This window comes from Podarcis gaigeae (genome assembly GCF_964106915.1).
Source record: "Podarcis gaigeae genome assembly, chromosome: 2".
Taxonomy (NCBI): Eukaryota; Metazoa; Chordata; class Lepidosauria; order Squamata; family Lacertidae; genus Podarcis; species Podarcis gaigeae.
The window spans coordinates 109,729,012-109,740,019 of record NC_139679.1 but is presented as its reverse complement, the minus strand read 5'-3'; the positions used below and the strand labels follow the sequence as shown (position 1 = coordinate 109,740,019).

Below are 11,008 nucleotides of genomic sequence, written 5' to 3'. Positions count from 1 at the left end.
AGCTCTTCTTATGTTCTTATCGAGGGCATTCTATATGGCTTCAGCTGATCCATCAACCCACTTGAATTTATCTGAGCTATCAGTACATTATGCCCTAAATATCCCAATGGAACCACTGCCCACATCTCTGCGGCTCTTTAGAACCACCCCAGCATATTGCCAGAGGCTTATAGCACCTTTCAAACCCACCAGGGCCAGGTGATCTGAAAAGCCAAGAAGGCTCCTCCCAGCCTCATATAATGGACCACCTGCTCCTGGTTCCTCAAACTGAGCAATGCGTTGCTTTCTAGAGGTTACACGACTATGGTTGCCATGAATCTGAGTCTCCCTTGCAAGCCTGCTTTCTCTCAGCTGACATCCTTCAAAACCAGCCTCCTCTCAGTACAAAGAGGCTTTCTGATGCAGCAGGGCTTCTTCTTTGATCATTGGGGGCCAGGATTGGCTCAGAAATGGCTGCTTGCAGTCTTGCTCTGCCTCAGGTGTGGAGGTAAGTCCCACCTACCACCTTTCTTCCTAAAATCAGAGAAATCCCCACGCTGCTTTTTGAGCTTTGATGGGTAGTTTGGGATGTTTTAGCAGGGACAACCTCTGAGAGGCTAACTCTGGAAGCCCAAAACAAACAGAAGAGGACAATGGCTACTATTGTGTTGGTAAATACCATCGTGGGGAAGAGGGGCTTACTTCAATATTAAAATGGTGTCTGCAGCCAGCATATCCACATAACTCACCTTAAATATCCAGCATACTTCATTTGAATCTCCATAGATATGGTTCAATCTTTTGGAAAATAAATTTGCAGAAAATAAATTTGCAAACAAACAAAAACACACCTTTAAACCAGTGCTGATGATTTGCCATGGAACACAACACATTATGGACTCCCTCAGAAGCATTTCTAATTTAGCCTCCCTGTTTTATGCCAAAGTAGACTGTGAATTGGTGGTAGCAAAGGGACTAGTAGTTTCCCTTTCTGCAACAGGGATGACCTTAGGCTACAAGACTCCTGCCTGTGTCCATGTTGCTATGCTATGCTAAGTGCAAGGCTATGAGCAATGCAGGTGGGGTACCAGCTGTTAGATTGCTAAAGGGAAGTAACTGGGCTTTAAAATTTTCATGGAACTTTCCCCCTCCTCTGGAAGCATCCTTTCTACAAAGACCAAGTTGGCTTTGAAGGGGAGGAAGTAGGGCTGGATCTACACTGACTTGTTTAACGTTATTCCCCCCTATTAGAACAATATCAGATACATTGTTCCAAAACATCACAGGCCATACTTTTTTCTTAACCTTTTTCTCTCCTTTTTTTGGTCAAATATAAGTAATGCTGTTTCTGTAACCTGCTGCTGGCTGCTTGCTCTGCCCTGCCCTCCGCTGTCATATTTTAATTATCTCTCTCTCCCTGAACACTGTCCCTCAAATACCATGAGAGGGGGATTGGAGTTTGAATGCAGCAAAAATAGGGTAAAACGCCACACAGGGACATATGAGCAGTGTTTCACCACTATATCAGCATAAAATGATTAAAAATTAAGTGATTTGTTGTGTTCTGGAGTCAAAGGAAGGACTGGACCCTGATTAATACAATAGACACGAGGCTTGACCAGCCAGACCTTTGGGAGAAAGTGTGCCTGCGACTCCCTGGTCCAGGTCATTTTTATTAACAAAAGAACTTTTACACAGCATTTGTAAGAACCAATCAGATTTCCTCTGAGCATTAAAAAAATCCCCACCTGGGGACAAAGTCAGATCAGAGGAAGCCTCTTAACTACAAAGAACTACTTCCTATTTGAGCATGCATACATGTTCAGGCTAAATAAACAGGAATCAAGGAGGAATGCATTCATCAAACCCCGGAGGTAATAAACCTTAGGAAAGGAAGGACAGGCAAGGAAAGACAGGCATTTTACCACCTCCTTGTGAACTCTGTTTCCTGGCCCTACGATTAACAAAAGCTACATCAAAGCTACCTCCTTATCCTTATGTACCCAAGATGCCTGGTAAGCAACTGGTCTGTGTAGAATGCTTATACAGTGGTACCTTGGGTTACATACGCTTCAGGTTACATACGCTTCAGGTTACAGACTCCGCTAACCCAGAAATAGTGCTTCAGGTTAAGAACTTTGCTTCGGGATGAGAACAGAAATTGCGTGGCAGCGGCGCGGCAGCAGCAGGAGGTCCCATTAGCTAAAGTGGTGCTTCAGGTTAAGAACAGTTTCAGGTTAAGAACGGACCTCCGGAACGAATTAAGTACTTAACCTGAGGTACCACTGTACATGACTGTCAGGCATAGAGAAAATGGGGCAGAGATGAAGACTTGTGGGGTTGAATCAGAAATCGTGTCAATGACTCAAACCCAGTCAAAGCAATGCTTTCACCGCTGACACAATGGCTTGCTTCATTTTTCATAATTCCTCATAGCAATTCCACATGACCACCATAGCGATTAAAAAAGACAAGGTAATAACACATTAAGAACGTAAATAGCAGGACATCATGTGTCCAATCTAGCTTATCAAAAGCATTCCTTAACCCTTCCTTAATGTTAAAAACCATGATTGTAGATTGTAGCCCTGGGTTGCACATGGAGAGGTTGGTGTCTGTTTTGCTACATTAGATTCTGCAACCTGGGATTGATTTCTGGGAAAGGCTGACTTGCCAATCAAGCCTCTGCAGCAGCCTTACTGGGGCTAGTTTGCTCTAGGGCTGTGATTTTTAACTGATTCACCAGTTAGAAAAAGTTATGTTAGGTCTTGTCTTCACTGATGGAAAGAAGAAAGAGTCCCTAACAGAGAGGAAGGGCAAACTAAGCTGTTAGACTATGCTGAAATGGCAAGGCTGACTGGGAAACTCAGAGACCAAGAAGACAAGAAATTCAAGGAAGGATGGGAGAAATTTATAATTGATTTAGGAGACAACTGTGAGCAGATGAAAACATTAGCAGGATTTAAATCTCACTTGTAATGTAACAAATACCATGGATAATAGGGATTGATATAAAACATAGACTATGAAATAATATGCAGTTGGAAATGTTGACAATAGAACTCGTGGAAGTGATGTGGGGGGGGGGAGTCACAAGATTAAGAGAAATCTCATTTTATGGATATGCATTTGGCATTGCAATTATTTTTTCATTTGTAAAATCAAATCACAATGTTTTTTTTTTTTAAAGATATTGTCTTCACTGTTCACTAATGTTTTCTTTCTGTTTCCCCCTCCCTCCTTCCACCCTTTGATGAAGTTGCCACAGCAGTATCAGAAAAATGGCATACTCTGCGCCATCTGTGGATTACATGTCTAGGAGTCTGGATGTTAGTGATGGTGGTGGATGGTAAAGAAATTATGCATGCGAGGACTCCATTGTTCGCACGCAAACCTTTCGTAGTGCTATGGAACGCACCAACCAGACTGTGCCAGCTGCGGTACAAGGTGGATTTAGACCTTAGAACTTTTAAAATTCACGCAAATCCCAATGACAATTTGAGTGGCTCCACTGTGACAATATTTTATCACAATCGCTTGGGCTACTACCCCTATTTAAAGAGCCCCGTTAAGCCCATCAATGGAGGAATACCACAGCGTGGAAACCTTTACAAGCACATCGCCAAAGTCAAGTCTGATCTCAAAAAGGCCATACCTACAAATCAATTCCAGGGACTTGGAGTCATTGACTGGGAAGACTGGAAGCCCCAGTGGATGAGGAACGTGGGCACTAGAAATATGTACAAAATTTGGTCTCTCGAACCTATTAGAAAGAAGAATCCTCACTGGTCTAGTTTCAGAATCAGGAGCGCCGCCAAGCAAGCATTTGAAAAGGCAGGGGAGACGTTTATGAAGAGCACCCTTATCGAAGCGAAAAGAATGAGACCAAAGGGACTCTGGGGTTACCATCTATACCCGGAATGCCATAATTATAATTTCATGGTGCATCCAGATAAATACACAGGAAAATGTGAAAAGCTTGACTTGAAATTGAATGACCGTCTGCTTTGGTTATGGAAAGAAAGCACTGCCCTATATCCTTCCGTATACCTGCAGCACAAGCTGCAGTCAAGTCGGAACTCTCAGAGATTTGTGCGCTATCGGGTTATGGAAGCAATGCGTGTTGCTACCATGGCTAGAAAGGACTATGCCTTGCCTGTTTTTGTGTATTCTAGGCCATTTTATGCCAGAACGTTCAGCCCTTTGACAGAGGTAAGGGGAAAGGCATAGACTAGAAGCTATAAACCTCCCAGAACCAGCTTAAACATTACTGTTGAGCAGGTACCTGATTGTATACGGGTGAAAGCTTCAATGTTAGAGAAAGGAATTCATGCAAGATCCTAGGACAACTTCTGTCACTAAGTAGGCAATGCCTTGAAACCAGAACTCCCTGCTCCAGAGAGTGAACTAGTATCCTTTGGGCTCCAAAAGTGCAGTAGTCTCACAAGTAGACAATCTCTTGAGCAGTTGTTGCCTTGCAAGGGACTTTCCTGCAGATTGCTCATACAGAGGGGCCACTTATGAAGGAGCACTTTGCAGACACAAAAGTTGTTAAGCGTTTATTCTTCTTGTTCTTCTTAATTTGGCTAAAGTTTCTGAGCTGCTTTTTTTTGAAAAATTTCCCCAAAAATATATTGAGTTTTTGAGGTATTTTTAAGGAAAATCGCCAAAATAACAACACTCCCAGCATGAGTTGCCATATGTCCCGGTTTTGGGGAATTCCACCTGGACGAATCCTGGATATGTCCAGGAAAGGAAAACCCGGACGTATAGCAGCCCTAATATATGTGTACTATAACACATATACATATACATATACATTTAAACCACAAATATATGCATTTAAACCATAAACACTCTAAAAAGAAATATACTGTCATGGTGAACAGAGCAGGACTAAGCACTCTCTTCCCTAAATGCACAATACACCCAGAGGTGCCAGATTCTCTGGACAATTGAGGGGGCCCAACGCAGCACCCTGATATCGCGAGTGAGGTCCTCTGAATATTGAAGAGGCTCTGCCCTTTCAAAAAAAAAAAAGATGGGGAGGGGTCAAAGTGCCTTGGCCTCCAGGAGCCAACGCCTTTAAACACACCAGAATGTTCTTCATGTGGTGATGAAAAGTTGGCAACAGCAGAACGGGGTATATGTGTGTGTGTCATATTTCTAGTGGGAGAGAGTTCCTCAGCAGAGCACCACAGCGAAGTACTACAGCCATAACTGACAATGAGCTATGTGAGCTGGCTGCATGATGTGCCACAGTCACAGGACCACAACAGGGCCTCTGCTGCAGATAGTAGCATATACTGGCAGAGGCAAGCATTCAAGTATTTTGGGCCCAGGAAGCTACTTTATAAACCAAAGTCTATAAACTGGGCCTGCTTGCATTCCGGTGCTGTTCTTTAAGGATTGGTGAGGTCCATTCCCAAATCGCAATGCCACCCAGAAGCCTGGCAGCCTCATTTTACACCATCTCCAAGCGCAGGAACTCCTTTCGACGTATCCAGACAGCCTTCCAATGTTGGGTCCTTGAATACCGCCCAATCTACACACCTGATCCTTCTGGAAGAGTTTGGCCTCATCCAGCATGGAGCCAAGTACTGCCCACCACCAGCACTTTCATCTCGACAGAGTTCAGTCTCAACTCACTGGCCCTCACCTAGCTCATTGCTGCACCCAGACTCCGATCCAGCAACTGCACATCCTCTCCTGAAAAAGAGCTGGACATCACCCACATACTGTTGACATGGCAACTTTTCCCAACAGGTTCATAGAGTTGTAGAAAAGCACAGGGCCAGAGGTGGCATGGGAGCTCACAGTAGAATCGTAGAGTTGGAAGGGACCCTGAGGATTGTTGAGCAGCCCAACCCCCTGCAATGCGGGAATATGCAGTTGCCAGGATCAAACCAGCAACCTTGGCACTGTCAACACCATGCTCTAACCAACCGAGCTATCCGGGCAGTTTCAGAGTTGAGTTACATAGGTAGCAGGGATGCAGTTTTCGGAATACAGAGTTTTTGAGCTTTATGGGTGCTGAAAAGGGTTCGCATTTATTGTGCCGTATCCTGGTCATTTGGATTGCTGTTCAGAAGGTCGACAGTTCAAATCCCCGTGATGGGGTGAGCTCCCATTGCTTGGTCTCTGCTCTTGGCAACCTAGCAGTTCGAAAGCACACAGTGCAAGTAGATAAATAGGTACCACTCCAGCGGGAAGGTAAACAGTGTTTCCGTGTGCTGCTCTGGTTCGCCAGAAGTGGCTTAGTCATGCTGGCCACATGACCCAGAAGCTGTACGCCGGCTCCTTCGGCCAGTAAAGTGAGATGAGCGCCGCAACCCCAGAGTCATCTGCGACTGGACCTAACGGTCAGGGGTCCCTTTACCTTTACCTTTACCTATCCTGGTCATTCGGATTGATCTCACACTATTGAAATTGCTGCATGTTTTCACAGGACATAGACACTAGCCTTTGTTTGTAAAAGAGGGTTGACAGTGTTATAGAAAACGGCATTATACCCTCTGGTGTGCACATTCCTACCAGTGAAATCTCTGGCAAACAGGTGTTGCAAAGGGGGTGGGTTGTAGTGTTCAAAAAACCTGTTTCTTTAGTGGTTTATGCAACGGTGAACCAAAAAAGCAAAGAAAAGCAAAACAAGTGTGTATATTATTATTATTATTATTATTATTATTATTATTATTATTATATATTATTATTTCTATATCACCCTTCATCGAAGGATCATGGAATGGTTTACAATATAAAAACACAAAAATACACACCATAGTAATAAACAAAAGCTATCCTCGCGCCCCCCCCCCCAACACAGTTTAAAAGGCCATAGATCATTTAATTAGCCAAAGCCCTGGGAGAAGAAGGTTACTGCTTGGTGCCTAAAACTATGTAATGAAGGCGCCAGGTGAGCGTCCCTGGGGAGAGTGCTCCACAAGCAGGGAGCCACCACCAAAAAGGCCCGTTCTTGTGTTGTCGCTCTCTGGACCTCTCGTGGAGGAGGCACATGAAGAAGAGCTTCAGGTTATGATCGCAGGTTGGTTCATAGGGGGACATCACAGCAGTGCCTTACCTTTGCCTCTTGGTTATTATGCATGTTCCTGCTTTACTTTTCAGGAAGACTTGGTGAATACTATTGGTGAGAGTGCAGCACTGGGGGCCGCAGGAGTCGTCCTGTGGGGAAACCATCGGTATGCCCTAAGTAAAGTAAGTGAATCTGGGTTAATAAAATGTATTTGATTTTGCAAGAATTCTTGGGTAATCTCTCATCTTCTTCTCTCCCCACCCCCGTGTATTAATTTTGTTTTTTTAGATATACAGTGGTACCGCTGGTTACATACGCTTCAGGTTACATATGCTTCAGGTTACACACTCCGCTAACCCAGAAATAGTGCTTCAGGTTAAGAACTTTGCTTCAGGATAAGAACAGAAATCGGGCTCCCACGACGCGGCGGCAGCAGAAGGCCCCATTAGCTAAAGTGGTGCTTCAGGTTAAGAACAGTTTCAGGTTAAGAACGGACCTCCGGAACGAATTAAGTACTTAACCTGAGGTACCACTGTAATGGGATGCGGGTGGCGCTGTGGGTAAAACCTCAGCGCGTAGGACTTGCCGATCGCATGGTCGGCGGTTCGAATCCCCGCGGCGGGTTGCGCTCCCATCGTTCGGTCCCAGCGCCTGCCAACCTAGCAGTTCGAAAGCACCCCCAGGTGCAAGTAGATAAATAGGGACCACTTACTAGCAGGAAGGTAAATGGCATTCTGTGTGCTGGGCTGGCTCGCCAGATGCAGCTTGTCACGCTGCCCACGTGACCCGGAAGTGTCTTCGGACAGCGCTGGCTCCCGGCCTCTAGAGTGAGATGAGCGCACAACCCTAGACTCTGTCAAGACTGGCCCGTATGAGCAGGGGTACCTTTACCCTTTTACCACTGTAATACAGTAAAAAACCAAACTGGTCTAAAGAGTAATAATAATAATGATAATAATGTAATGCAGAAAGAGAAACAAAAAAATATAACAGAAGAAGAAACGGGGGAGAAAGAAGAAAGAAAAAATAAAATAAAATAAAATAAAATAAAATAAAATAAAATAATAGAACAGAACAGAACAGCACCACCAGCAGCAGCAACACAAAATCTACCACAATTGTATCTTAATGTTCAGTCCACATACAGGGAAGTAAACCTCCCAGCTCTCACCTGGGAGCTTCCCCCTTCCTCAACCTCACACCTGGAGAAAGACCTTTCTTGCCTGCCTTCCTCTTCTGTCCAACACCTCTCTGTATGTATCTTTTTACCCCAAATATAAGTCTTCAGCAGTGCTTTTTTTAAAAAAAGAAAAATGGGTGCCAGTAATCACCATGAAGTAAGTGCCACACTTTTTAACAACAAAACAGAGGTGCCAGTGCTGCGTAGCCTTGAGTACCCTCTGAAAGAAAGCTCTGGGCTTCAGAAAATAAAACTGACATATGAGTAAGCTAAACAGAGGGCTCTCAAGAATTTAAAATCATAAAAAGAACAAAAAAAAGTAAAGGAGAAAAGAGATTCTTCAAAGAGCTGATTTTTGTGGTGAAAGCTCTGGGGCAGAAAGAAAGAAAGAAAGAAAGAAAGAAAGAAAGAAAGAAAGAAAGAAAGAAAGAAAGAAAGAAAAGGAAGAAAGAAGGAAAGAAAGAGAGATAGAGAGAAGGGGGGAGAGCTCAGAAAGAGCAGTGCAAAATGTAAATGAAGAAGCCCTTAGTATACCACCTGAATGTGACAATCTTGGTGGCTCAGCTGAGTGGGCTCTCCTACTAGGCAAACCTATATACCTACACGTCGTGGTGGTGTCAAGGTAAAGGTAATGGGACCCCTGACCATTAGGTCCAGTCGTGGCCAACTCTGAGGTTGCAGTGCTCATCTTGCTTTATTGGCTGAGGGAGCCGGTGTACAGCTTCCAGGTCATGTGGCCAGCATGACGAAGCCGCTTCTGGAGAACCAGAGCAGCACACGGAATCGCCGTTTACCTTCCCGCTGGAGCGGTACCTATTGATCTACTTGCACTGAGTGCTTTCGAACTGCTAGGTTGGCAGGAGCAGGGACCGAGCAACGGGAGCTTACCCCGTCGCGGGGATTCAAACTGCTGACTTTTCGATCAGCAAGCCCTAGGCTCTGTGGTTTAACCCACAGCGCCACCCGCATCCCGTGGTGGTGTCAACAGATCTGGAAATTACAGAAAAAGATGAGGAGCAAAATGAAGAACCCATTTTGCTGCTTTCCTCCCTACCATGGGCTGTAGAAACATACAGATAAATAAATAAAACTGAGATTTAGGGAATTCCCCCCCCCCCATTCCCTTCTTTGCCATGGACACATTCCTTGATCACTCAGACAAGTATCTGTCCTGGTCATTTGACAATAGAGATGCAATCTGCAACGCAATATTCCAGTTTATATGGGAGTGAGCCACCGTGGACCCTGTGGGGTTTACTTCCCTGTAGATGTGCAAGGTATCGCTCTGCCACTAAGCCTGTTGTTGTCTTTTTTTTCTTTTAGGAAAGCTGCTTGCAACTGAAAAGCTATATCAGTGGTCCCTTGGGACGTTACATCATTAATGTGACTTCTGCGGCCACGTTCTGCAGCAAAACTCTCTGCAACACGAATGGAAGATGTGTTCGTAGAAACAGTGAATCGGATGCTTATCTGCATTTGCCTTCTCACCGTTATAAGATTGTCTTTGATAACTCTGATGCAAGAAAAGTCCTCGTGAAAGGATATCTGAGGCAGAAGGATAGAAAGGCCCTGAAAAGTAGTTTCATCTGCCACTGTTACCAGGGATGGAAGGGGTCGGCTTGCAAGTGGCCTTCGTCCTCAAAAGGGTGAAAACCATACTGACAATAAAGGCAATTCAGTCTCTCTTACTCAATATTGCACTGTTCCGCTTTTGATTATTTTTATTCATCTGTTTATTTAAAATATTTTATAGCTCGTTTGTAACCCATTGCAATAGCAATGGGTTAAAAATGTGGTATATATTACATGCCGGCCAAGTGCCCCGTTTTAAGCGGGTGGCGCTGTGGTCTAAACTACTGAGCCTCTTGGGCTTGTCGATTGGAAGGACAGCGGTTCGAATCCCCATGACGGGGTGAGCTCCTGTTGCTCTGTCCCTGCTCCTGCCAACCTAGCATTTCGAAAGCATGTCAAAGTTCAAGTAGATAAATAGGTACCACTGTGGCGGGAAATTAAACGACGTTTCTGTGTCCTCTGGTTTCCATCACAGTGTCCTGATGCACTAAAAGCGGTTTAGTCATGCTGGCTACATGACCTGGAAAGCTGTCTGTGGACAAACGTTGGCTCCCTTAACCTGAAAAGCAAGATGAACGCCACACCCCACAGTCACCTTTGACTGGACTTAACCATCCAGGGGTCCTTTACCTTTTATCTTTACCTTTAAGCAGGGCTACCCTGCTTTCCTTGAAAGTGCCCTGGGCTCTTCCTTCATCACGGGCATCCCAATTTTGCGTGGCCTGTGGATGGAGGCTGTAAAAGCAGCTCCTGGGATGGCAGCTGCATTGGTGCCTTCCAACATGGCACCAGCATTTGCTACATCTCCCATCAGCCCCTGGGAGAGGGGCCCAAATGTCTGTGTGTGTGAAGGGGAGGAGCCTCAGCCTTCCTCTGCCAACCATGTGAGTAGCTCATGCCTGGGGTGGGGTTCAGGAAGTGGCTTCCTTCCACCTCAGGGGCGGCGTGCGAGTGGGCCAAGGCAGTCCAACAGGGATGAGTCCATCACATCTTTCTTGACAGCAAAGAAAACTACAAGAAATAGGCAGAGGCGCTAAGCAAATGTTTCAGTGAAAAGATATGCCTAAAGTTGGTGTCTCAAACTCATCAGAATCAGCACTACCCATATATCAGAGGGCCAAGGGTAGCACAACTGAGCAGGGAATCACCCCTACATAACATATCTCAGGGGGCTTCAGAATCATCAAGAGGGCCTCTCCCACAGATCTTAATATGCAGGCAGACACTCCTTCAAGTAATCAGGTCTC

At 45.1% G+C, this 11,008-nt stretch overlaps 1 protein-coding gene across 1 annotated transcript; it reads left to right on the top strand.

The window, feature by feature from the left end:
• Positions 1–221: 221 nt before the first annotated feature.
• Positions 222–9,882, top strand: LOC310837623 (hyaluronidase-1-like). Its single transcript, XM_083724514.1, has 4 exons — positions 222–487; positions 3,239–4,191; positions 7,102–7,191; positions 9,513–9,882. The coding sequence occupies exons 1-4, from the start codon at positions 304–306 to the stop codon at positions 9,837–9,839; spliced, it is 1,554 nt and encodes a 517-aa protein (XP_083580640.1). The 5' UTR covers positions 222–303; the 3' UTR covers positions 9,840–9,882.
• Positions 9,883–11,008: the final 1,126 nt, after the last annotated feature.